The sequence below is a fragment of the Mustela nivalis genome, assembly GCF_964662115.1.
Source record: "Mustela nivalis genome assembly, chromosome: 1".
Lineage (NCBI taxonomy): Eukaryota > Metazoa > Chordata > Mammalia > Carnivora > Mustelidae > Mustela > Mustela nivalis.
In genome coordinates, this window is record NC_139020.1 from 199,543,490 (window position 1) to 199,569,250 (window position 25,761).

Sequence of the window (25,761 nt, forward strand, 5' to 3'; positions counted from 1 at the left end):
CCCACCCCCACTCCCCACGTCCCATTGGGGACCAGTGCAGGCTGGGCACCTGCTGGCCATGGAGTGTGGGCCAGGAGATCTTCAGAACCTCACATCTCCACTTGCCTCTGCCAGAGATGGGAACACCCTGTATTTTGAAGGTAAGTCTTTAAGGACATGGGAGAGAAGCGGGGGAAGGGAGTGCTGTCCTCATGCCTCAATTTCTCCATATCCTGATGGCCACATCATTACCAGCCTGCATGGTGTGCCAGCCTAGTGACCCAGAGGGTGTTGCAGAAGTTCTGGTTCACGAGTGGCCACGACTAGAGGGAAGTGCCTTGTTAGAACCTGGGGAACAGGGGTGCCTGGGTGTCTTAGTCTGTTGAGTTGATGTGGCTCAGGTCATGATCTCAGGGTCCTGGGACTGAATCCCACATCAGGGTCCCAGTTTAGTGGGGAGCCTGCTTCTCCCTCTGTCTGCTGCTCCCCCTGCCTGTGTGCTCACTTGTTTCTCACTCTCTCTCTCACACAAATAAATAAAATCTTAAAAAAAAAAAATTCGGGAACAAGCTAACAGCCTTGGACCAGATGAGCTTGTTTGAGGGGCGCAATCTCAGAGAACCAGGGCAGTGGGAGGTGTGAGTGACGGCTTCATGCTACCGACCCATGGTCTCAACCATGTGAGCTGGGCTTTACAGTACCCCCATTTCACAAGAGGAAACTGAGGCCCAGGGGACTTACGCGACTTGCGGAGCCGGAGTCAACACCAGTTTTCAGGAGACTCTTCCGGGTGGAACATTTGGGGCGCCGTGTGACAGAAGTCCTCTCAGCTGCCGCGTGGGATCTGGCCGTGGCAGCCCTGGCTCAGGTCACCCGCCGGCTGACCGCTCAGCCACTTGTCAGGAAACATGCTGGTGTGGAGTCTGTGGGTAGGGACATGTTCCCCAACTCAGGGACCTCGCCTTTCTTTTTCCCTCACTGTGCACCTCCCCTTCTGAGACCAGTGCCTTGTAGAGTGAGTGAGTGAGAGAGATTGTCCTACTCAGGCCTGCCCCTTGACATCAGGGATGTTTTAGGGCAGGGAGGGTGGGCTCTGCCCCCCCAGAGCTGGCTGTGGTGCCTACGATGATGTGGGAGTGGGCGGTACGGGGGTGTGACCTTACAGAGACAGAGGTCAACGAGCCAAGACACGTTTTCCTGTTGCCGCAGTTGAGCGTGGGCCGCGATGTCGAGGTGCAGCTTGTAAGTGGGCGTGCTGTGACTCCCGGGCTCTAAGAAGGGGTAGAGGTCGTCTGCTGTGGAGTCCATTTGAGCCCCCGAGGGTCCCCTGTGTGTGGGTTAGTGATACTGGGCCTCTGGGGAGGGTGATCTGCCAATCCATCATGGCTCGCCCCGGATCTGGGGGAGCTTGGCATCTCCAGGCAGAATCCTGCCATTCCTGTGTGAAGTTTTGAGGCAGAAGGTTGGAGTAGGTGTTGTTATGGATGTGAGCGTGGGGAACGCATGCGAAGCCTACGCCTGCCCCTAGGTCAGTCACTTTTTAGGTGCTGAAGGTCATTGTACAGAACCCTGGCTCCGCAGGGCCCACAGCTTTGTGAGGAAGGAAAGGGCAGGCTTCTGGAACTCTTCTTTCCTCCCAGAGTGGGACAGTGCCCGTTGGGCAGGCTGTCCTCTGAAACAAGGTAGCCAGAACCCTACCATACCACATGAGAGGAGCTGGACATGTGGCTCGCTGCTGAGGGGAGATGGAACATAGGACAGCAAGCCACTGGACAGAGACACAAGCAGGAACGGAACAGTGAAAGAACAAGGCAAGACATAAGTCCGTGGAGATGTGGGGCCTCGTGAGGGTGCCTGTGGACCCCTGTGGAAGGCCCTGTTGTGGGCAAAGGTGTCCAGCCATCGAAGTCTGTGGCAAGGGAAGCGGCCATCCACATGTCATTGCCCTGGGACACGGTTGAATGGTTTGGGGGGACTTCTATGAGGCAGGGCTCACTAGATGTTTCTGGACCACCATAGAATATTAGGCTTATCTGATTATTAATGGACCCCTCCACCAGCGTCATGGGCCCTCCCTAGGCAAAGACAAGTCTTGGTTACTGCTTCTGAGTCCCTGATGATCTGCTTGGCATGCACACTGAGGGAAACAGACTTTCTGGAACCACACCAGCTTCTGACGGCTGTAAACACATGTCTAGCTTTGCCTGTGATCTGTGATTGTGTGTTAACAGCTTGTTGGCCAGCCCAAACGTGACAGCAGGCTATATGCATAAAAAGCCTTATTTGTCTTTCTTCTTGGTCTCCAACCTTTGCGGTAGCATTTCTCCCTTTCCTGTCCTCAACGATGTTCAGTTATTAAATCCCAGTGCAAAGCAGTCCAATTCAAGATCTCAGTCTCCAAACTAGTTCCATGCAGCTCCTTCTCCTCCCACTCCTCCCTGTTGGGGACAGGAAGGGGCAACGGGGGGACTGACATCACTACTCACTTCCACCTATGGTCACACAGAGCACACCTCTTGGGCCGTGGCTGTGAAGGTGGGCCCTGGAGTTGTACAAGGTGGCATCATTGTCCAGTCCTTTCTGGCTGGGCATTTGCTGCCTCTGGGCCTTTGGGTATCATTTTTAGGGCAGTATGTGAGGTGGCTAGAATGTGGTGCTCTCTGCCTCGATGGTCTGCTGTGCTCAGCAGTTAGAGGGCCACTTGAGAATCTGCTTTGGGCTGGTATAGTCCCCTTTTACCATTTTCCTTAGATCCCTGGTTACAGACCTGTGGTCATACCAACACTGCCTGCAAGATGGTGAAGGGGAAGCTGGTGGAGGTAGGCAAGTGGCCTTGGCACGTGAGCATCCTGTTTCTGGGAGCGTACATCTGCAGCGGCTCCCTCATCCACCACCAGTGGGTCCTCACGGCTGCACACTGCCTGCACAGGTCAGTCAGCGTGGCCAGCGGGTCCCAGGGGCTTTGCTTTCTGTCCTCAGGGGGAGCCCCCTGGTAAATCTGGGGATCTGGGACTAGGGGGCTGGTGATGCTATGCTCTACTCAGTCTGTGTCTCTCCAAACACTTTTGGCCTCACTGCTGGCTACCTGCCTCCTACCCCTGGCCCTGCAGATCCAAGGACCCCAAAATGTACTCTGTCAGTATGGGAATCCAGCACCTCCCAGGCAACGGCACTCAGCTCCTGCTCACCCGCATTGTGATTCATGAGGATTTCCGCAACCTCATATCCCAGGACATTGCTCTCCTGAAGCTCAGGGACCACATCTCCTGGTCCCCCCTCATCCAGCCCGTCTGCCTTCCCAACAACAGATTCAAGCCATCTATCGGAACCTCGTGCTGGGTGATCGGGTGGGGACGTAAACGCACTCAAGGTGAGTGAAGGCAGGCAGAGGGACCAAGACCCGGGACTCTTCAGAACACAACTCCAGCATGGGCTCATTTTATCAGTCTATCTATCTATCTATCTATCTATCTATCTATCTATTTACTTGAAACAGAGAGTGAGTGGGGGCTGGGGTTGGGGTGGGTGAGGCAGAAGGAGAGAGAAAATCCCAAGCAAGCTCCATGCCCATCCCGGAGCCTAATCTGGGGCTCGATCCCACGATCCCCGAGATTATGACCTGAGCCAAAATCAGGAGTTGGATGCCCAACTGAATGAACCACCCAGGCGCCTCACTTTGTTCATTCCTTTATTCACTTGTTCCCTCCATCAGCACACATTCCTGAGAACTCACACACACTGCACATTACCCTGACTTCTGTTGCTAGGAAGATACATACAGGGCTCTTGTGTAAAAGACGTACATAACCTTCATGAACCTCTGTTGCCAAAGTGGGGTTAAATCCAGTGCCAAGCCCACAACTTGCAACATGGCAGGGAATTGATCTTTGGCTATTAATGGGGTTCTCTGTCTGCAAGTGGTATATGGGCCATGGTCTCAGGAAGCCTTAAGGCTTTGGGCAGCATTCATGCATACTCATTACCACCAGGCACCAATAATTCCTGGAGATCTGGCCTTTGTGGGAGCCACCCTCGAGTCCTAGAATCGAGGAGTGTTTGTGGGATCCTGCCTTCCAGGGGGTGGTGCACTTCGGGCTCTGGGGTCTTGACATCTTACCAGGTAGCCTTGGAGCTGTCAGAGTTTAGCCTCCACCCTCATGAAACCTGAATTATTGCAGGAATCTCTCCTCGTCCTCATTCAGTGCCTGGGTGTTGTTTTGAGCCCTCGGGGATAATTTTGCTTCAGTCTTTTTAATGAGTTTAGTGTTCCCCACCCCACAAAAGTCAGGCATGGGGATGGGGCCTTCACAAATTACCATCCCAGGAAACAGCCCTGCCTCTCACCCTGGTGAATCTGGGCAACTTCAAGTTGTAGGTGTGCCCGACAGTTGCAGGGATGACAAGGAAGGATCTCTCTCTCTCTTTTTCTCTCTCTCTCTCTTCAGTAACCCCAAAGAACACCTACAGTCTTCATGAGATGGCTGTCAAGATCATAAGCAGTGAAAGCTGCCATCAGCAGTATCAGTTCCTCTTCTTGAAGGACAAGAAGGACTTCATTGGGAAGGACATGCTATGTGTCAGCTCAGAATGGGGCATGGACTCTTGTCAGGTGCGGGGTGTGTGGCCCAGGGAAGGGAGAGGGCTTTCAGGCGCCATGTCTTCCTTTTCACAGGGCACTATATAACCTTATGAAAATCTCCTTTCCTTGGTCTTCATTTTCCAAGTCTGTAAAACAGGGCAGAAAATAATCTTTGCATTTGTCCCCAATAATGGTAATAATTGGCAATGCATCTCAGGTCTTCAAAAAAATTTTTTTTAAAGATTGTATTCATTTATTTTTGAGAGAGAGGGAGAAAGCAAGCACGTGCACGCACAGGGAACAGAGGATGGGCAGAGGGAGAGAATCTCAAGCAGATTCCCTGCTGAGCATGGAGCCCAACACAGGGCTCCATCGCATGACCCTGAGATCTAGACTTGAGCCGAAATCAAGTCAGATGCTCAACCGACCTAGCCACCTAGGCGCCCCAGGTTTCAGTTCTTTTCATATCACACACTGCTAGGTAGTCTCACACACATCTCCCCATTTACACGTTCCAAAATTTCTCGATGGGATGTATCCCACAGGGAACTTGTGGGTCATAGGCTGTGCATACCTTCATCTTCAATAGTTCTTGCCGAATTGTTTTCCAAAGTGATTGCACGAATCCGTATTCTTAGAGCAGCGTTTGAGAATTCTGCTCTTCCCTATTGTTGCCAACATTTTTGGTACTGGCAGACTATAACACGTTTTCCATTCTGTTAAGTGAGAAACAGAGTGATAGTACACCATTGTGGTTGCCGTGGGCATGTCCCCAGTTACTAGTACAGTTATACATCTTTTCCCGTGCTTGTTCTCCATTCGTGATTCTTCTTCTATGAATCACTATTTCAGCTACTTTGCACATTTTCTATTGTTTACCTTTTCTTTTTATTATATTTTTGTATTTTGGATACTGGTTCTGTCTTCATTGTATATATTTCAGGTATCTTGTCCCAGTTTTTCATTATGCTCCCAACATCTGTTGCTGAAGAGCAGTTTAGGTTTTTTTTTTTTTTTTTTTTTTTTAAAGATTTTATTTATTCATTTGACAGAGAGAGAGATCACAAGTAGGCAGAGAGGCAGGCAGACAGGCGAGGGGAGGAAGCAGGCTCCCCACTGAGCAGAGAGCCCGATGTGGGGCTCAATCCCAGGACCCTGAGATCATGACCCAAGCCGAAGGCAGAGGCTGAACCCCCTGAGCCACCCAGGTACCCCAAGTTTAGGTTTTATGGTATCAAATGTAGATCCATGTTTTCCTTTCTGGTTTATGCTTTCTGCATCTTATTTAAGAAATCTTTCCTTTTCCTGAGGTCATAAAGACATTTTCCCGTATTATTTTTTTCTTAAAAGTTGGGAAATTTTGGTGTTCACATTGACATCTTAAATCCATAGGCATTCATTTTGTGAATGGTGTAAGATTGAGAGAGAATTATTTTTATTTATTTCCTCATGTGGACTTGCATTTGTCCCAATGGCACCCATTGCAAATTAAAAAAAAAAAAAAAAAAAAAGGGGACATCATATACACAAAATGTGGAGGTGATGGGGGTATAAAAATGTAGTGTTGAGAATATGTTCAAACTTAAGTGATGTTAACTTAAAATAGATTGTTATATAAATAGGATGTTATGAACCTCAATGGTAAACACAAGTCAAAAACCTCTAATAAATACCCCCCCAAACACACAAAGAGAAAGGAATCTAAGCATAACACCAAAGAAAGTCATCAAATCTCAAGAGAAGAGAACAAGAGAGGAAGAAAGGAACAGAGAAGAACTATAAAAACAACCAGATAACAATTAACAAAATGGCAGTAAGTATATAACTATCAGTAATTACTTTAAATGTAAATGGGCTAAATGTGCTCCACTTAACTGAATGGATTTAAAAGAAAAAAAAAAAGCAAGACCCATTTATATGCTGCCTATAAGAGACTCACTTCAGAACTAAAGATACATGCAACCTGAAAGTGAAGGGATGGAAAAAGATATTCCATGCAAATTGAAGCAAAAAGGAAAAAAAACCTGGAGTAGCAATGCTTATATCAGACAAAAGAAACTAAAAAAAAAAAAAAACCCTAATGTAATAAAGAAGGGGATTGCGTAATGATAAAGGAATGAACCTAACAAGAGGATATAACAATTGTAAATATCTATGCACCCGATATAGGAACATCTAAATACATAAAGCAAGTATTAACAGATGTAAAAGAAGAAATTAACAGTAGTACAACAATTTGGGGGTAATTTAGCAAGGAAACAACCCACTAGGTCAGATGGACTTTAATATAGTATATATGCTGCTGAATGTTTTATATATATAATATATATGTATGTGTATGTATATATATATATGTGGTGTGTATATAATGTATATATTATACATACATATATATAAAAAATCCCATCCAAAAACTGCAGAATACACATTCTTTTCAAGTGCACAAATGCACGTTCTCCAGCATAGATCATTCTCCAGGATAGATCACATGTTAGGCTCCCAAAACAAGTTTCGGTGAATTTAAGATTGAAATCCTATCAAGCATCTTTCTGACCACAACAGTATGAAACTAGAAATCAATTACAAAAAAAAAATAAAAAAATTAAAACCCTGGAAAAAAATGGAAATGTGGAAGCTAAACTACACACTCCCAAATAAGCAATGGGTCAATGAAGAAATCAAAGAGGAAATTAAAAAATAACTTGAGACAAATGAGAATGGAAATGCAATGGACCAAAATTTTTGAGATGAGGCAAAATCAGTTCCTCTTTAAAAATATTTGTTGTTTTTAATTTTAATTCCAATATAGTTAACGTACAGTGTTACATTAGTTTTAGGTGTACAATATAGTGATTCAGCAAATCTATGCATCATTATGCAGTGCTCATCATGGTAAGTGGACTCTTACTCCCCATCACCTATTTCACCCATGCCCCCACCTCCCCACTGATACGCTTTATTTTTTTAAAGATTTTATTTATGTATTTATTTATTTGACAGAGAGATATCAAAGGTAGGCAGAGAGGCAGGCAGAAAGATGGGGGGAAGCAGGCTCCCTGCTGAGCAGAAAGCCTCATGCAGGGCTCAGTCCCAGGACCCTGAGATCATGACCTGAGCCCAAAGGCAGAGGTTTAACCCACGGAACCACCAAGGTGCCCCCGATATGCTTTATTTTAAATGAGTACCCTCAGTTAAAGTTACTATTTTTTTTTCAACAAGAACATTTTTTACTTGAAGCATATTTCAAAATACATGGTCCTAAGAGATATATAGAATATATTCCATCCAAGAAAAATACATATTTTCCACAAGAATACATAGAAGAATACTCTGATCAAAATATAAGAAGGAATACTCTGATCAAAATATAAGAAAGAGAAGAATAGGGGCACCTGCGTGGCTCAGTGGGTTAAAGCCTCTGCTTTCAGCTCAGGTCATGATCCCAGGGTCCTGGGATGGAGCCCCGCATTGGGCTCTCTGCTCAGCAGGAAGCCTGCTTCCTCCTCTCTCTGCCTGCCTCTCTGCCTACTTGTGATCTCTGTCTGTCAAATAAATTAAAAAAATAAAAAATTAAAAAAAAAAAGAAAAAGAAGTATACTCTGATCAAAATATAAGATAAATATTACAGATTTAAGACTGAAATCATACCAAAGGTATTTTCCAACAATATCAACAATAAAACAAAACTGGAAAGTTTATAATGTAAATATTAAATATTTAATACATAAATATTAAATAACACACTACTGCACAAGCAATGGGTCAAATAAGATGGCAAGTCAAAATATGTCTCAAAAGATAAAGAAAACACTATTCTAAAACCTATGAGATGCAGCAAAGCAGATTTTAGAGTGAAATTTATGTTATAAGTGCTTATATTAAAAAAAATTTCAAATAAATAACATTACACCACAAGGAGCTAGAAAAAGAAGAGTTGTAGCTAAAATTTAGTAGAGGAAGGAAATAACAAAAAAATCATAAATAAATAAAAATAGAGACCATAATAAACAATAAAGTAACATTGAAAGTAATGACTAGTTTTTTCAAAACAAAACAAAGCAAAAAACAAAACTGACAATGCTTTGACTAAAAACAAGTTTGTAATATACAGGCCTACCTTGAGAAACAAAATATCAGACAATCTAAACTTACATCTGAAGGAACAAGAAAAAGAACAAATCCCAAAGTTAGTAGAAGGAAATAATAAATATTGGAGTGATATAAATAAAAGAGACTAAAAAAGCAATAGAAAAGATCACTCAAATTAGGAGCTGGTTCTTTGAAAAGATAAAATCGATAAACCTTTAGCAGGCTCATTAAGGAAATGAGAGAGGGCTCAAACAAACAATGAAATTAGAAATGAAAGAGAAGTTCAGGGCGCCTGGGTGGCTCAGTGGATTAAGCCGCTGCCTTCGGCTCAGGTCATGATCTCAGGGTCTCTGCTCAGCAGGGAGCCTGCTTCCCTCTCTCTCTCTCTCTGGCTGCCTCTCTGTCTACTTGTGATTTCTCTCTGTCAAATAAATAAATCTTAAAAAAAAAAAAAAAAGAAGTTCAACTAACATCACAGAAATACCAAGAATTATAAGAGATGACTATGAAAAATAATACACTAAAAAATTGGACAACCTAGAAGAAATAGATAACTTCCTAGAAACATATAATTTTCCAAGAATTAATGAGGAAGAAATCAAAATTTGGAACAGGCTGATCACTAGTAATGAAAAATGAATCAGTAATAAAAAAAAACCCTCAAAAAAAGTCCAGGACAAGATGACTTCACAGGCGAATTCTACCAAACATTTATTTTTTATTTTTTTTAAAAAAGAGGTTGGAATCTTTTATTTTACTTTATTTTATTTATTTGACACAGAGAGATCACAAGTAGGCAGAGAGGCAGGCAGAGAGAGAGGGGGAAGTAGGTTCCCCACTGAGCAGAGAGCCTGATGTGGGGCTCAATCCCAGGACCCTGAGATCATGACCTAAATGAAAGGCAGAGGCTTAACCCACTGAGCCACTCAGGCGCCCCTCTACCAAACATTTAAAGAAGATTTAATACCTGTTCTTCTCAAACTATTCCAAAAAATTGAAGAGGAAAGAATGGCTCCAAATTTATTCCTTGAGGCCAGCACTACCCTGATACTAAAACCAGACAAAGACAGTACACAAAAAGAAAATTATAGAGCAATGTCCCTAATGAACATCGAAGCAAAAATCCTCAACAGAATATTAACAAACTGAATTCAACAATACATTAAAAGAATCATTCACCAGATCAAGTGGGATTTTTTCCAGGATGCAAAGATGGTTCAATATCTGCAAATCAATCAACATGACACAACACATTAACCAAAGGATAAAAATCATATGATCATTTCATTAGATGTAGAAAAAGCATTTGGCAAAATTCAACATCGATTCATAGTAAAAACTCTCAGCAAAAAGTGTATTGAGGCAAGATACAACATGATAGAAGCCATATATGAAAATCCGCCAGCACAAAATACTCATGATGAAAAACTGAAAGCTTTTTCTCTAAGGTCAGGAACTAGGCAAGGATGTTTACTCTTGCCACTTTTGCTCAACATAGTATTGAAGTTTTAGTCACTGCAATCAGACAAACAAAAGGAATAAAAGGCATCCAAATTAGTAAAGAAGAAGTAAAACTGTTTCTATTTGCAAATGATATACTATATATAGAAAACCCTACAGACTCCATCAAAAAACTAACAGAATAAAGGAATTCAGTAAAGTTGCAGGATACAAAATGAATATATAGAAATCTGTTACATTTCTATACACTAATAATGAAGTAACAGAAAGATATTAAGAAAACAACTCCATTTATGATTGCATCAAAAAGAATAAAATGCCTAGGAATAGATTTAACCAACGAGGTGAAAGACTTGTACTCTGAAAATTATAAGACATTGATGAAAGAAATTGAAGACAACCCAAACAAATGGGAAAATATACCATGTTCATGGTTTGGAAGAATTAATCATTAAAATGTCCATACTACCCAACTGAATCTACAGATTCAGTTCAATCCCTGTCTTAATACCAACAGGAATTTTGACAACTAGAAAAAAAAATCCTAAAATTTGTATAAAGCCACTAAAGACCCAGAATAGACAAAACAAACTTGAGAAAGAAGAACAAAGCTGGAGGTATCACAGTCCCAGATTGCAAGCTATACCACAAACTAGAGTAATCAAAACAGTATGGTACTGGCACAAAAATGGGCACAGATCAGTGGAACAGAATAGAGAGCCTCCAAACAAACCCATGATTACATGGTTAATTAATCTATGGCAAAGGAGGCAAGAATAGACAATGAGGAAAAGACTGTCTCATTAATAAGTAGTGTTGGGAAAACCAAACAGCTACATGCAAATAAGTGAAACTTGACCCTTTTCTTACACCATACACAAAAATAAACTCAAGATGGATTAAAGACCTAAATGTAAGACTCCCAAACCATAAAACTCCTAAAAGAAAACAGGCAATAAACTCTTGCATATCAGTCTTAGCATTATGTTTTTGAATCTGTCTCCTCAGGCAAGGCCAACAAAACAAAAACAATACAATTGGGACTACACCAAACTAAAAACTTTTGCACAGGAAAGGAAAGCATCAACAGAATGAAAAGGCAACCTACGGAATGGGAGAAGATATTTGCAAATGATATTTCCTATAGTGGGTTAATTATCCAAGATATGTAAGAAACCATCAACATAAAAAAAATACCCCAAACCAACAAAAAACCCAAAAATCTGATGAAAATGAGTAGAGGGCCTGAAAAGACATTTCTTCCAAAGAAGACCTACAGATGGCCAACGGACCCATGAAAAGATGCTCATCGCTCATCATCAGAGTAATACAAATCAAAACCACAATGAAATATCACCTCATGCCTGTCAGAATGGCTAAAATTAACAACACAAGAAACAACAAGCATCCATGAGGATGTAGAGAAAGGGGGGACCCTCTTGCACTGTTGGTGGGAATGCAAACCAGTGCTGCTGAAAGACCCCTCAGACCCCTCCCCCAGAAGATAGATAAGATAACTAACCGCTTGTTTGCTTTTCTGTAAACCGCTGGCTTGTAGGCATAGATTAGGTTATTAATTGAATTATCAAGTGCTTATTAATTGCTCTCTTGCCTTTCTGTAACTGCTTGGCTTATAAAAATAGAGATGGCACTCCTCCCTTCCCCTTTTCATGTTCCCCTTTTCCCGCCGCTCTCCTCCCGCGCGAGCGGGTCCCCACCCTTCCCCTTTTCATGTTCCCCTTTTCCCGCCGCTCTCCTCCCGCGCGAGCGGGTCCCCAAGGCCAGTCAGCAAACTCCACATATGCCTTTTTCAAAAGTTCAAACTGTCCACCAATCAGTTGCGCCCCACCCAAAACTTGTTTGTACCTGTCTATAAAAACCCGGCACCACCCCAGCCGGGTGTGCTCAGCTAGCAGGAGCTGCTGACCACCCGCAGGTGCGCGCTGACCACCCGCAGGCGCCTGCGTAACAATAAAGAACCTCTTGCTGATTGCATCCAGTGGCAGTGTTGGATTCTTGGGTAAGGGGATCCGCGGGTCTTTCACTGCCACTGTGGAAAACAGTGTGGAATTTCCTCATAAAGTTAAAGAGTAGAACCACTCTATGATTCAATAATCCCACTGCTGGGTATCTACCTGAAGAAAACAAAAACACTAATATGGAAAGATTAATGCATCCCTACACAGATTGCATTATTTACAACATCCAAAATATGGAAGCAGGGACGCCTGGGTGGCTCAGTTGGTTAAGCAGCTGCCTTCGGCTCAGGTCATGATCCCAGCATCTTGGGATCGAGTCCCACATCGGGCTCCTTGCTCAGCCGGGAGCCTGCTTCTCCCTCTGCCTCTGCCTGCCATTCTGTCTGCCTGTGCTCGCTCTCTCCCCCTCTCTCTCTCTGATAAATAAATAAAAAAAATTTAAAAAAAAATATGGAAGCAGCCCAAGGGCCCACCAATAAATGAGTGGATAAAGAAGACCTCTAATGTGTTTTTGAGCTTTTTTCTTTTCTAATAAAGGTGTTTAAGGCAGGGCGCCTGGGTTGCTCAGTGGGTTAAAGCCCCTGCCTTTGACTCAGGTCATAATCCCAGGGTCATGGGATGAGTCTCTCTGCTCAGCAAGGAGCCTGCTTCCCCCCTCCTCCCGCCTGCTGCTCTGCCTACTTGTGATCTCTGTCAAATAAATACATAAAATCTAAAAAAAAAAAAAAAAAAAAGTATTTAAGGCTACAAATTTCCCTCTAAATACTGCTTTAGCCTAATGCCACATATTTTAATATGTAGCATTTTTACTGTTATCCACTTTCAAGTATTTTCTATAATTTCCATTCTTATTTTATTTTGACCCATGACTTATTTAGAAGTGTTTTTTTTTCCATCCCCAAATACACGTGTGCTTGTTTGTTTCATTAATGATTTCTGACCAAGTCATCATGTGGTTATACATGGGGTAATACATACAGCAATACCAATTACATGAAATATGTTGCAACTTGCCTAGTTGCCTGGTATGTAGTTTAGTTTTTAATATTTATCTCACTGTTTTCTATTTCTCTTAATTTTTGTCCTTCTTCCTTTGGGCTCGAATTTTTTTTCCTATCTTCTTGAGCAAAAAGATTTAGTTTTGTGTTTGAAGTACTTAAAACCATGAAATCATCTTTTAATTAAATGTGGTTTCATCTCTTAAATTTTATATTATTGTGATTCCTTTATGACTACCTTATTTTAAAAATATATATAGTGTGATTTGAAAGGAAATGCATGCATTTCCTTCAAAAGGTGGTACATAAATGAAAAAATTGGGAAACGAAACTCTCCTATAATCAAACTACCTAGAAATTTCCCCTCTAAGTTGCTTAGTTTCTATCCTTAACACTTTCTTTCTATTCATATATGAACTTCTAAAAAAGTTTTAGGGTCTCTTCCTAGTTTTTAATCTTTAATGAAAGACTGTATTATAATTTTATTCTCCAAATTGTTTCTTTTACTTGAAATAGATCTCGAGCTATCTCAGACTGTCTATATAAATACAGTCCTTTCTTCCTAAATACTGAACAACAATTCTCTCATATGGCATAATCTATATAATCATTCTCCTATTGATAGACTTATTAATTCATTTCAGTATTTTTCTACCATGCCAGAGTAAAAATCTTTATTCATAGATCTTTGCACATTTGTTCAAATATTTCTCTAAATAAATTTTTAAAAGTGTAATTATAAGATCAGTTGTATGCACATTTAAAATTTTTAAAAATATTGACAAATTAGCTTTCTCAAATATTTGATTTATATCAACACCAACAGTATTTTCTCTATGTCATCACCAGAATTAGGCATTATTTTTATTTTAACTTTTTTTTTTAAAGACTTTATGTATTTATCAGAGAGGGGGGGAGAGAGCGAGCACAGGCAGACAGAATGGCAGGCAGAGGCAGAGGGAGAAGCAGGCTCCCCGCTGAGCAAGGAGCCCGATGTGGGACTCGATCCCAGGACGCCGGGATCATGACCTGAGCAGAAGGCAGCTGCTTAACCAACTGAGCCACACAGGTGTCCCTTATTTTAACTTTTGTTCCTCTTGTAGACTAAAACTTTTATATCTGCTTTAATTTCATGAAATCAGGCAATTTTGTAAATTGCCTGTGCAACAGGCTATTAAGTAGGAAGTTTCAATGAAGTCATCAAAATATACTGTGTATCCGGATTCAAAGGTAGTTGTGTGACTGACGTTCCACAGTGTGTGTGTGTGTATCAAAGGATCAAGATGGTAAAGTAGGAGGTGATTTTATGAGGAGAATTTCCCAGGAAAGAGCTGCTCCTGTGCACTTACTCCTCCCCCTTTAAGGGATGGGGGTGGGGGAGGGTGCCTGTCCCACAGTCAGATCTCCTGGGAGGGGTTTCAACAAGACCACTCAGAATATGGTGCTGGCCCACTCAGCGGTAGTCAGGTATCAATCTCCCCAAGATCCAGAGAGCAGGAAGTGCCTGGGGGATGAGCGGGTTCCCTTTCCTCCTCACTCTCCTGCTTTAACCTTGGAAGGTTTAGAAAACTGGGTAGCCAGATGGGGTTGGATTGGAAGGATTGCTGAAGGGAAGGAATGGGGAAAGTAGACCTGGCTTCCTCCTTCCCAGGCCTCCTGCTTGCCAAAAGCCCTAGATAGCAGTGGGGAGAAGTTTTACCTTCAGTTAAGTGTGGCATCGTGACTGTTGTGTGGGAATGGATATTCTGATTTCTGAATTGAAGTATGTTTATGTGACTGTGTCATCACAGCGACGATGATTACATTAATCGCAGTGAGCAAGGCCTTCTGGTTCTGCCCAAGCACTTACCCAGGGTCAGGGAAAAGAGCTCAACTTCTAAATAGATTGTAAAAGAACAGAAGGTGTCCAGACTAAGATGCTTGAGTTGTTCAGTGGACCATTAACACTTTTCTTGGTCCTTTGCTCCTGATTTTCTATTAAACTACTTTTGTTTTTATTGATTTGTAAAAACTCTTGAGTATTATATGCTGTACTTATTATTGGTGAAGGAATATCATGTCTTTTTCAACATAATTTAAAATGTTTTATTAATATGTGTACTTTTTATATAAACACACATACATACACGGAGAGAGAGTATATAAAACAAATATGGTAAAATATTAACAATTAGTAAATCTGGATAAATATATACTTGTAACTTCTTTGTGAGTCTCAAACTACTTCAAAATAAAAAAGTTATTTAAAGCTTTGGGAGCTGGAAGTTTTAACCCTTTATAAAATGCTTTACAATATTTTACCCTATTTGTCCATCATTTGCCTTTTTTTCCAAAGAGTTATTTAAAAATTTGATTTATCATTATTTCCCTTGATGATAGTGGTTTTTGTGCTGTGCCTAGAAGTACCTTTCCCACTCTAAGATTATAAAATTATTCACTCATACATGTTCTTAATTCTTTTCTTTAAATATTTTAATTTCAATTCATCAGGAAGTTTGATAGAAGGGATGTATTATTTTCCTCCAAACATAGCCTTTCCTCCAAATATAATCTTTTATTGAATACTTAATTTTTTTTTGGCAATGAATTAGAAATGGCCCCTTTAGGAGCTGCCTGGCTGGCTCAGTCAGTGGAGCATGTGCCTCTTGATCTTGGGGTTGTGAGTTTGAGCCCCATATTGGGTATAGAGACTACTTAAAAATAAAATCTTAAAAAAAAAAAAAAAAAGAAATGCCCCCTTTATTATATTCTGCATTCCCATTTTATTTTGGTCTGTCTCTGAATCTTGCAGTCTCACTCCTCTGCCAACTCCACTCTTCTTAAATTATTGTAGCTTTTTAATTCCTTTTTTTTTTTTTTTGGTATGTGGTCAGACAAGTCCTCCTTCATCATTTTCCTTTTAAAGAATTTGCCTGGCTGTTCTCCCATGTTCATTCCAACTGAACAATCTCAGTAGAATGTCAAAAAGAAAATAACTTTGGCGATTTTGGTGGAAATTAATAGATTAACTTAAGGAAAATAGACTATTTTGTTTGATTTCTTTCTGTCTAGAGCAAGGAATTTATGGTTTCCTCCACATAGTTACTGCATGCTTCTGCTTAAGAATATGCCTACATGATTTATATCTCTTGTGAGCAGTATGTTTTCTTTCATTGTATTTTCTGCTTGAATTATATATTTGGTTTGTGCATGCACACGTGTGCGTGTGCGTATGTAACAAGCATTCTTTCTGGACCTAGTTGATTCTCTTTAATTTCGCAGGTCCAGAGACAAATCATCTGCAGTGATCACTTGAACTCCTTTCCAATGGGTAGACTTCTGATTTTTCTTATCTACTGCAGTGTAAGAACTATATTCCATGGCTCTGTCTTCCAGGAGATACGGCGCCATTTTGTTTTGAGCGTGTTTCTCTCTCTCTCTCCTTTTGAAAGATTTTATCTATTTGAGATAGAGCAAGAGCAAGTGATTAAGAGAGCACGAGGAGAGGCAGAGGCAGAGGGAGGAGCAGGCTATCCACCGAGCAGGGAGTCCGACATGGGGCTCGATCCCACGACCCTGGGATCATGACCTGAGCCGAAGGCAGATGCTTAATGACTGAGCGACCCAGGCGCCCTGAGTGTGTCTCTTGAAATATGGCATAGAGCTGGATGCTGTTTTTGTCAGCGTATCTGGGAGCATAACCTTTAATTCATTTACCAAGAAGAATGTTTCTTTTTGTCCCCCCTCCTTATGTTTTAGGTTGATTTTTTTTTCCTCTCTACTTTTCTGCTGTAATAGTTTAGAAGTTGTCATGTTTCAATTTCATGCTGCTACTGGTCACTTTATATTTCCCACACACATATTTAGCCTTGAATTAACAAAATAGAGTCCATCAGCGTCTACAGCTTCTTCCTCAGTAGGACAGGACCTTCCTTCATTTTCACTTTCTTTATTTCCTTCTCCCAGACTCATCCTCTTGTTGAAAATATCTTGTTGAAAAGAGTGAGCTGAACTCTTTTGTTATTTCCAAGAATTTTTAGTTGACTCTCTCAGGCTACGCAGGCCTACAATCCCAGGAGCTGTAATTAGTAATGATTTTACCTCTTTGGTTTTCACGATGCTTGGTTTTTTCCATTCCCTTGGGCATGTCTCCCCCAAACAACCTGGAATTTGTAGCTGGGCCTTATCTTGACGCTGGCATTCACAGATGTTCTCCCTACACTTCATCACGAAACACGATGTTAATGTGGCATATCATCTATCAGGGAAAGAGAGGTTCCTTCCTGATCTGCTCTAGCATTTTATTCCAAGACTGAATGCCTTGCTTCATAAGACATATTTTCTGCAGCTCTCAAGATGACTTCTCACTCTGATCAAATTGCCGAGTCAGCCCCGAGAGCAGACTCCTCTTGTCTGCCTTGCTCGCCAGGATGTCTTTCCCTGCTCACCGTGTCCTTCTGCTTCACTCATCTGTCAGATTCAGATTTATAATATCCTTTTTTAAGAACATGTTTAATTTGTTTATTCATCCAACAGACAGCCCGTGCTGGGCTCTGGGCCAGACACAGGGCCATGTGGGTGCAAGGCCCAGGAAAGGTACTGGCCTGGGAAGGAAATGTCCTGGGACAGCCATCCATGCATCATGACCCACCTGGCCTTTGCATTTTGTTTTCTTCCTCCAGTGAGGCTGGGCTCCTTTTTAAGGCATGCTGAGGAGGTCACCTCCTGTATCAAGATAAAGAATCGAGACGAGGCTTCACTTGAAAAATGTTAGCCCACGTTCTGGAACATTTGAAACAACATAAAAGATTTGTAAAGAATCGAGACGAGGCTTCACTTGAAAAATGTTAGTGCATGTTCTGGAACATTTGAAACAACATAAAAGATTTGCTCCTTGAATGCTGGATAGAAGTTGCCTATGAAACCACGTGGGCCTGTTTTCCTTTGAGGGGTAGGTTGTGGGCACAATTTTAAGTTGTTTTGCCCGTAGTTATTGGACTTATGTGATTTGCATTTTCTTAAAAATTACTCATTTCATCCAGAACTTCAATCCACAAAGAGGAGGTTACAAACATTCTTCAGATTCTGAAGAAGTGTATTTTCCCAGGATGCGGTTCTTGCCTCTTTTCTACTCACACCATGAAGTATTTGCATTTTCCTTCCCTTTCTGTTCTTCTTGGCAAGATTTACAAGGTGCTTATCTATTCTGTTGTTTTTTTTTTAAGAACAACCTATTGATTTTATTTCTCAAGGTGATGATTTTCTGCTTTCTACTGCACAGATTATCCCTTTTTTGTCTTGAGCTGAATGTGAGCTAATACATAACTGAGAACAATAATGAATAAATTATTTTCATTCTCTCTTGTTTGAGGAAACTATTTAGACCAAGACTCCTCAATGTGAAATTCAGGCCCATATGCCATGGGCTTGGCCACATGTGGTTTTCTTATCGCTCTACATAATAATCATAGATTTTAATTCTGTTTTTACTTTAACATTTTTGAAAGTTAATTTATTTTCCTTTGTTAGGGTAGTTCACATTTTGTTATGGGCTCTGGTTTTATTTCACTGTGGTAAGAAAATGTCCACATTTGAGATCTTTCTTTCTCCACACTATTGTCTCTGAGTTCTCTTTGTCTCTGGGCCCTTGGAGTCCAGTTAATCTTCTCTCTCAGGTAAGGCTCCTCATGTTATCATCATTAGCTGGATTATCCCTGTCTTGATTTTCCCCTTCATCATCCGTATTCTCTTCTGCAAAGGCACCTACTTAAATCTGTTTATTACATATCTTTAAAGATGCCTGTATCTTTGAAAAATGCATAGTGTTGCTGTATGTGTATTTTCACTTGCATAAATGACATTGTGATACTCATTCCCTCCTGTATTTGTTTGTTGAGCAGTCTCAATCTGTTAGAGAATCCACACTAAATGGTTTTATTCTTTCAAATCTCTGTCCACCTCCTCAATCCAATGTGCCTTATGTCAAAGCTTCTTCCTTCCTTAAACATCACTTTGGGCAGTCACTTTTAGTTATTACATGCACTGTCAGATTAGAAGTCTAAATTTAAATTGATTTGATTTAAATCTTGCCAAGCCTACCACTTTGCTCTCTTTTGGTCTCCTGGAAACGGGGTCCCCACTTCCAAACTGTCAGGGATCTGGAGACTGGGGTGGACACTCTGGAGTCTCCCTTAACCCTCTCTCTACTCCAGCTTCCTTTTCAATTCTATTTGCATGATCAGTGCTTCTCCATCCCCTCACTTTCAATCTGCATGTGTCTTTAAATCTGAAAGTAGTCTTCCGTAGGCAGCATATAGATGATTCTTGCTTTTTTTTTTTTTAAATTCAAAGATTTTATTTATTTATTTGACAGAGATCACAAGTAGGCAGAGAGGCAGGCAGAGAGAGAGGGGAGGAAGCAGGCTCCCTGCTGAGCAGAGAGCCCAACGCAGGGCTCAGTCATGACCTGAGCCAAAGGCAGAGGCTTTAACACACTGAGCCACCCAGGTGCCCCTGATTCTTGCTTTTTTGTCTGTTTCTTCACTGTATGTCTTTTGATTGGAGCATTTACTTCATTTACATTCAGAGTCATTATTGAGAGTTATGTACTCGTTGCCATTTTGTTACTTGTTTTATGGTTGTTTCTGTAGTTCTGTTCTTTTCTTCTCTTGCTGTCTCACAATTTGCTGGCTTTCTTTAGTGGTACACTTGGATTCTTCTCCTTTTTTTTTGCATATTTACCATCAATTTTTTATTTGTGGTTACCTTCAGATTTGTATGTAACATCTTCTGCATATAGCAGTATCTATTAAGTTGGTGGTCACTTAAGTTTGGACCCATTCTTTACTCCTCTCTCCCCTACCTAATGTTTTAGATACATGGTGTCAAACTTTACATCTTTTTATTTTGTGAGTCCTTGGATTAATTTTAAAGATATAGTTCTTTTACTGATTTGTGCTTCCTACTATTCTTACTCCTGCTTATGGTTTTTCCTTTCCACCAAAATGTCACCTTTAATATTTCTTGTAGAGCAGGTTTAGTGGCCATGAATTCCTTAACGTTTGTTTGTTTGGGAAGCTCTTTATCTCTCCTTTTATTCTGAGTGGTAGACTTACTGGATAGAATATTATTGGTTGTAGTTTTTTTTTCCTTTCAGCACTCTGAATATATCAATATATAGGTCTTCAAGGTTTCTGCTGAAAAATCAGCTAATAGCTTTATGGGGTTTCCTTTGTGTATAACTGTTTTCTTCTCTGTTGCTGCTTTTAACATTTTCTTTTTTTTCACTACTTTTTGCCATTTTAATTACTATGTGTCTTGGTGTGGACCTCCTTGAGTTGATCTTATTAGGAGCTCTTCATGCGTCCTAGATGTGGATCTTTGTTTCCTTCCCCAGATTAGGGAGGCTTTCAGCTATTATTTTTTTAAATATATTTTCTGTCCCTCCTTTTTTCTCTTCTCCTTCTTGGATCCTTATAATGTGAATGTTATTACACTTAATGATGTTACTGAGTTCCCTTAATCTATTTTATTATTATTATTATTTTTCTCTCTCCTGTTCAGCTTAGTTGCTTTCCATTTTTCTGTCCTCCAGGCCACTGACCTATTTTTCTGCTTCCTCTAATATACTATAAATTCCATCCAGTGTATTTTTCATTTCAGTTATTGACTTCTTTATCTCTGGTTATTTTTTATGTTTTCTATCTCTTCTATCTCTTTGCTGAGGGACTCACTGGGGTCTTCCACTCTTTTCTCAAATCCAGTGAGTATCTTTATGACCACTCCTTTATTATTATTTTTTTAAGATTTATTTATTTATTGAGAGAGAGAGAGAGCGAGAGTGAGCACATGAATGGAGTGGGGTGAGGGGGCAGGAAGAGTGAGGCAGAGGGAAAGAATCTCCAATGGACTCCCTACTGCCCTGTTGAGCACAGAGACTGACACAGTCTCAAACCCATTACCGTGAGATCATGACTGGAGCTGAAATCGAGAGTTGGTGCTCTATCAACTGAGTCACCCAGGTGCTTTATTATGACCATTACTTTAAATATATTATCTCCATTTTGTTTAGGTCTCTTGCTGTGATTTTTGTCCTGTTCTTTTGCTTGGGACATATTCCTCTGTCTCATTTTGTCTAACTCTCTGTTTCTAAGTGTTAGGAAAGTCAGCTACACTTCCTGCTATTGCAAATAGGAGATTTCTGAAGAAGATGTTTTGTAGTGCCCTCAGTACAATGTTCCTGGTTCACCAGAACTTGGCACTTCAGGAGTGTCTCCTATGTGTGTTGTGTGCACCCTACTATTGTGATTGAGCCATGTTTGCCTCCAGTCCAGTCATCCGCAGTGGCTCTCTTCACCTGCTATGGGTAGGATTTGGTACCTATATTGTTACTGTGTCAGTCTGGGGCTGCCATAGGCTTGAGTTGAGTCAGACCAGGTATTTGCAAGAACTGTAGTAGCATTGAACTGTAGGATGCTCTTTTTAGGTGTTGTCCCCTGAAAACTTTCACTGGTGGGTGGGGCCTGTAGTCAGTCCTGATGTCTGCCCCCAGGCCACTGCTGGGGGCTACAGCTGGACTGGTATGTGTGGTTATCTTCCCCTCTCCCCAGAGCTAGTCAATTTGGAGTGGTGCTAGACCCTGTTGGCCTGGTTGCACTCTGCCAAGCTTGTGGCACTGCTTTGGATGGTCTCCTGCCAAGGGTGTGTTGGAAGGGGTGAGACTGCAGGAGAATGTGGTGCAGGTTGCACAGTGCCACCAAGGTCTGTGCTGGCCCACTGCAGGAAGATGATCTTCAGCTGCCTGGGAAAACTCTGCTGAGGCCAGCTCAGATGGAGGAGTGGGATGTGGATGCACTCTTAGCAAACTAGATGGGGAGGATTCCCAAGGGGCTGATTCCTGCCAGTGTCCATCCATGTATCTAGGCTGGAAGGGTGGGGGTGAGAAATGCACCTGCTGGGTCTTTTCTTCCTGGAGAAGTCTCCCCCAAATCCCTTCCTCTCCAGCACACACTCTGAGATTAGTAAATAAATCTCCTTCTCATATATGCTAGGTGTTTTTTAAATTGCTGCTTCTGTGTTGTATCTCCATGGCTGTTTGTTATGCTATCTCTGTAAGAGCGGGGGCTCAACTTCCTATGACCCTCTGGCTCTCTCAGAGCTGAGCCACTGATTTTTTAAAGTTCCAGGATTGTAAGAACTCACAAAGTTAGGTCCCTCTGGTTTTCAAAGCCAAATGATATGGACATTTGTCTTCACAGAGGGAATCCCCTGTGCCTGAGGGACTCCTCTCTCCTCCCTCCACCTGTGGCATCCCCCCCTCTCAACAGACAGTCTTACAGGTCAGTTTGGCTCCTGACTGGGTCTGACCCTTCCTACCCTCTTCAATGTGGCTTCTTCTCTATATTTAGCTGTGGTGAGTTTGTTCTGCCAGTCTTTGGGTCATTTTCTGGTTTATTTTCTCTGATGTGGGTGATATCTAGGTTTATCCATGGGGTGAGGTGAGCCCAGGATTCTCCTACTCTGCCAGCTTCCTCAGTCTCTCAATTCTCTTTCTCTGCTTGTTAACATTCAGGGTGTCCTTACAATATATTAAATATTGACCTCTCCCTGGTTTTAAACAGAGTAAATGCCCTATCTTAATTAATCATCTATCTTCAATGAGATTCAGTGTCCTTCACTGAATAGTCATAATTTTGATGTAATTAAGCCCAACACATCTCCCCTTTGCAATTTGTGGTCTTTGAATCTTATTTTAAAACATGGGCTTCATCTCAAGGTAAAGTCATGGCTTACATGTTTATAATGAGCCTTTAACTTTTCACGTTGAGAGTTTTAATTCCTCTAGAGTTTTGTTAGGTAGGATCCAACTTCATTTTTCTTCATCAGTTTCCCACCATTACCACAGAGATCTCCTTTCCCAGAGCTTTCTGGAGCACGTGCTACATCTTCTCACGTGCTGGCATTGGGTTGGCTCTCCAATGCATGACTTGTCTGTTTTCCTATTTTTATGCCAGTACCACAGTTTCTGTAATTACAGATTCGAAATACATCTAACTCTGGTGGGTCAAATCTGCCCCCAGCTTGACTCTCCCATTTGCTCTTCTTTCTCAGACCTGTCATAGAATCCATGGACTCATACCCTTCAATATCAATTTTAGAATCAGATCATCAAGGTCTTGGAAAAAAAAATCCATCTGACATTTTATTTGGAATTGTGTGAACTTTAGAGACTGACGTAAGGAGGATTGACACTGTTATCTTTTAAAATAATTTTTTGCTTTCTATTGAAGAGACAAAAGCATATTTATAGAACATATATAGAGAATAGAGAATAACACAGCCAACACCCACAGCCTCCCTCCCAAGCCTATGAAATAGTGCTGCATTTCCAGAAACACTGAACCTTCCCTGGATGATAATCCCTGAGTCTCAAGCCAAGAAGTCTTTAATTATGCTCTTTTTTTTTTTTTTTTCCTGCTGCTGGCACTTGCTCATGGTATCTCCACTTCCCCATGTGTGGGATGATGCTTTAAAGAGTGAGGAAATGTTCCTTAGGGTGTCCTCTTTGAGAATTCTCTGGGCACATGACAAACCCAGGACCACTTTGAACGACATCCTTGGTTGGGTTTTTGGAATCACACACATAGTGTGAATTCAAATTGCAAATTCACATGAGGGGCAGGTATTCCTAGTTTCTCTGTCCTCAGAGGGCATGGTCCTTTTTTGGAGGTGTAGCTTTTTGCAGGAGGTTTTTGCCTTGGGCTCCCCTCCTTGCACAGGCCCTGGGTTTTGTCTTTTATCTCCGGCACCAGTGAGGAACACTGTGGAAATGGAAGCTCAGTTTCACCGGGTTTGGCAAAGAGCCTTGGGACCAAAGCCATGTGGGCTTTGCTGACCTCTCTGGGTTTTAGCCGTCCCTTGGGTTTTGGACTCTGAGGAGTCTTTATTTTCTTGCCAGCTCATCTGTGCATTTAAAATGAGAAATTTTTTTTAAAGGCTTTATTTATTTATTTGACAGAGATCACAAGTCCAGACAGGCAGGCAGAGAGAGAGAGAGAGAGAGAGGGAAGCAGGCTCCCTGCTGAGCAAAGAGCCCCATGTGGGACTCGATCCCAGGACCCTGAGATCATGACCTGAACCGAAGGCAGTGGCTTAACCCACTGAGCCACCCAGGTGCCCTAAAATGAGAAATTTTTAACATCACACATATTTAATTATCTACAGCAAGGTCAGGTAGGGTATCTGGCCTTGTATACTGCAGAAAGCCAAACGTTGAGCATTGGTATTTTTATGTTTTCAGCCGTCTCACCTAAGAACCAACATATATCTTTACCTGCTTGTCAGTCTTCTTTTAATTCTTAGGTATAGTTTTATTATTTTTTTTCCTTAAAAGTGTCTCGTGCATTCTTCATTAGATTATGTTCTTTAAATCTTGGTTTGAGTCACATTAAATATATATATGTATATAAATGTATAGAGACAGCCCGTTTTCTGATTTATAAAACTTTTCAATACAGAAGAGCATAGAGGAAGTTTTAAAAAAAATCATAAACCTGCTCTCAGCAGACATAACAGCTATGAGTTTTTGATGCTTGTTGTTATTAACATTATTCTTATACTTCCACTTGCTTTACACAAAAAGAGGGGGCTGGTTTGCATTTCAAATAGTCACTCTGCAAGCAGGAGTGTGGAAAGAAGGTAAGGTAGTCAAGGGTGGCACCTTGGAGGCCCACCGGAATTTAAGGGAGCACAGAGGTGGGGACGGGTGTTGGGTGGAGGTTCTGATCAAGAGTTAGCAGGAGAATGAAGAGGAAGGCCAGTGTGACCCTGAGCTGGGGCCCCAGGGCAGAGCTCCCATGTCACAGAGCAGGTTCCTAGCCATGCCTCATTAGCAGGGATGACACAAGCCCAAGGCAGCTCGCACTCAGGATCTGGTTCAAGAAGGGGTGAATTTCCACAGCACCTGCAGTGAGGTCCTCACGATGCCTCCTTCATGCCTCCCCTCCTCCGCTCCACAGGATAATTCTGGCAGCTCCCTGGTTTGCCAGATGAACAACACCTGGATTCAGATGGGCGTGGTAAGCTGGAGTCCGAGCTGCCACCAGCCCCGCCTCCTGAGCATCTACACCAGCACCTCCGACTTCACCTACTGGATCAAGAAGCAGATCACCGACATGATGTTCACGAACAGGGCTGGCCCTGCCTTCCTGAGCCCAGTCGCCCTCACGGGCTACATTCTACTGGTGTCCTTGGGCTCCCTGTGGCTCCTGTGAGCGGTGTCTCTGGGGCAGGCACTCCCAGAGGCCCCTTCTTCCTCCCGAGTTCTGCCCTCAGGAGCCATGCAGACCCAGGGAGCACGTGACAATAGGACAGAGAGTCCGTGGGGAAGGGTCCCAGAGCCACTGGTTTTTAAGTTCTTCAATGAAGATGCTCTTGAGTTTTACGCCATGGAAGTCCTCTTTCTTCTTGACCGGGGCCAGAACCCTTCAGAGCCTCCCCAGCCCTGAGAGGCTTGTCTGTCGTCTCAAGGGGAGCCTTCCCCTGAAGGGCTTCTCTGTGCCACTGTTTGCCATGTTCCCCGCCCCCCAATTCTGGGAAGCAGTTTCCTCTTCTGCCAAATACCAGGTGGAACTCTGTGGGCCCTACTCCCTATTTAATCATCTCAGCACCCCAGCAACCCCAGTCCCCATGGTCCTCC

At 42.1% G+C, this 25,761-nt stretch overlaps 1 protein-coding gene across 1 annotated transcript; it reads left to right on the forward strand.

Annotated features, from left to right (window-relative positions):
* On the forward strand, positions 1-25,505 carry LOC309850873 (putative serine protease 46). Its single transcript, XM_082705408.1, has 5 exons — positions 1-140; positions 2,731-2,908; positions 3,090-3,349; positions 4,425-4,588; positions 25,082-25,505. Exons 1-5 carry the CDS (start codon positions 59-61, stop codon positions 25,334-25,336), a joined length of 939 nt encoding a protein of 312 aa, XP_082561534.1. The 5' UTR covers positions 1-58; the 3' UTR covers positions 25,337-25,505.
* The last annotated feature ends 256 nt before the right edge of the window (positions 25,506-25,761 follow it).

Coding starts and splice junctions, on each gene's coding strand:
- LOC309850873 (XM_082705408.1), top strand. CDS start 59: ATGGAGTGTGGGCCAGGAGATCTTCAGAACCTCACATCTCCACTTGCC. Junction 141..2,730: donor GAACACCCTGTATTTTGAAG/GTAAGTCTTTAA, acceptor CATTTTCCTTAG/ATCCCTGGTTACAGACCTGT. Junction 3,350..4,424: donor GGGACGTAAACGCACTCAAG/GTGAGTGAAGGC, acceptor CTCTCTCTTCAG/TAACCCCAAAGAACACCTAC.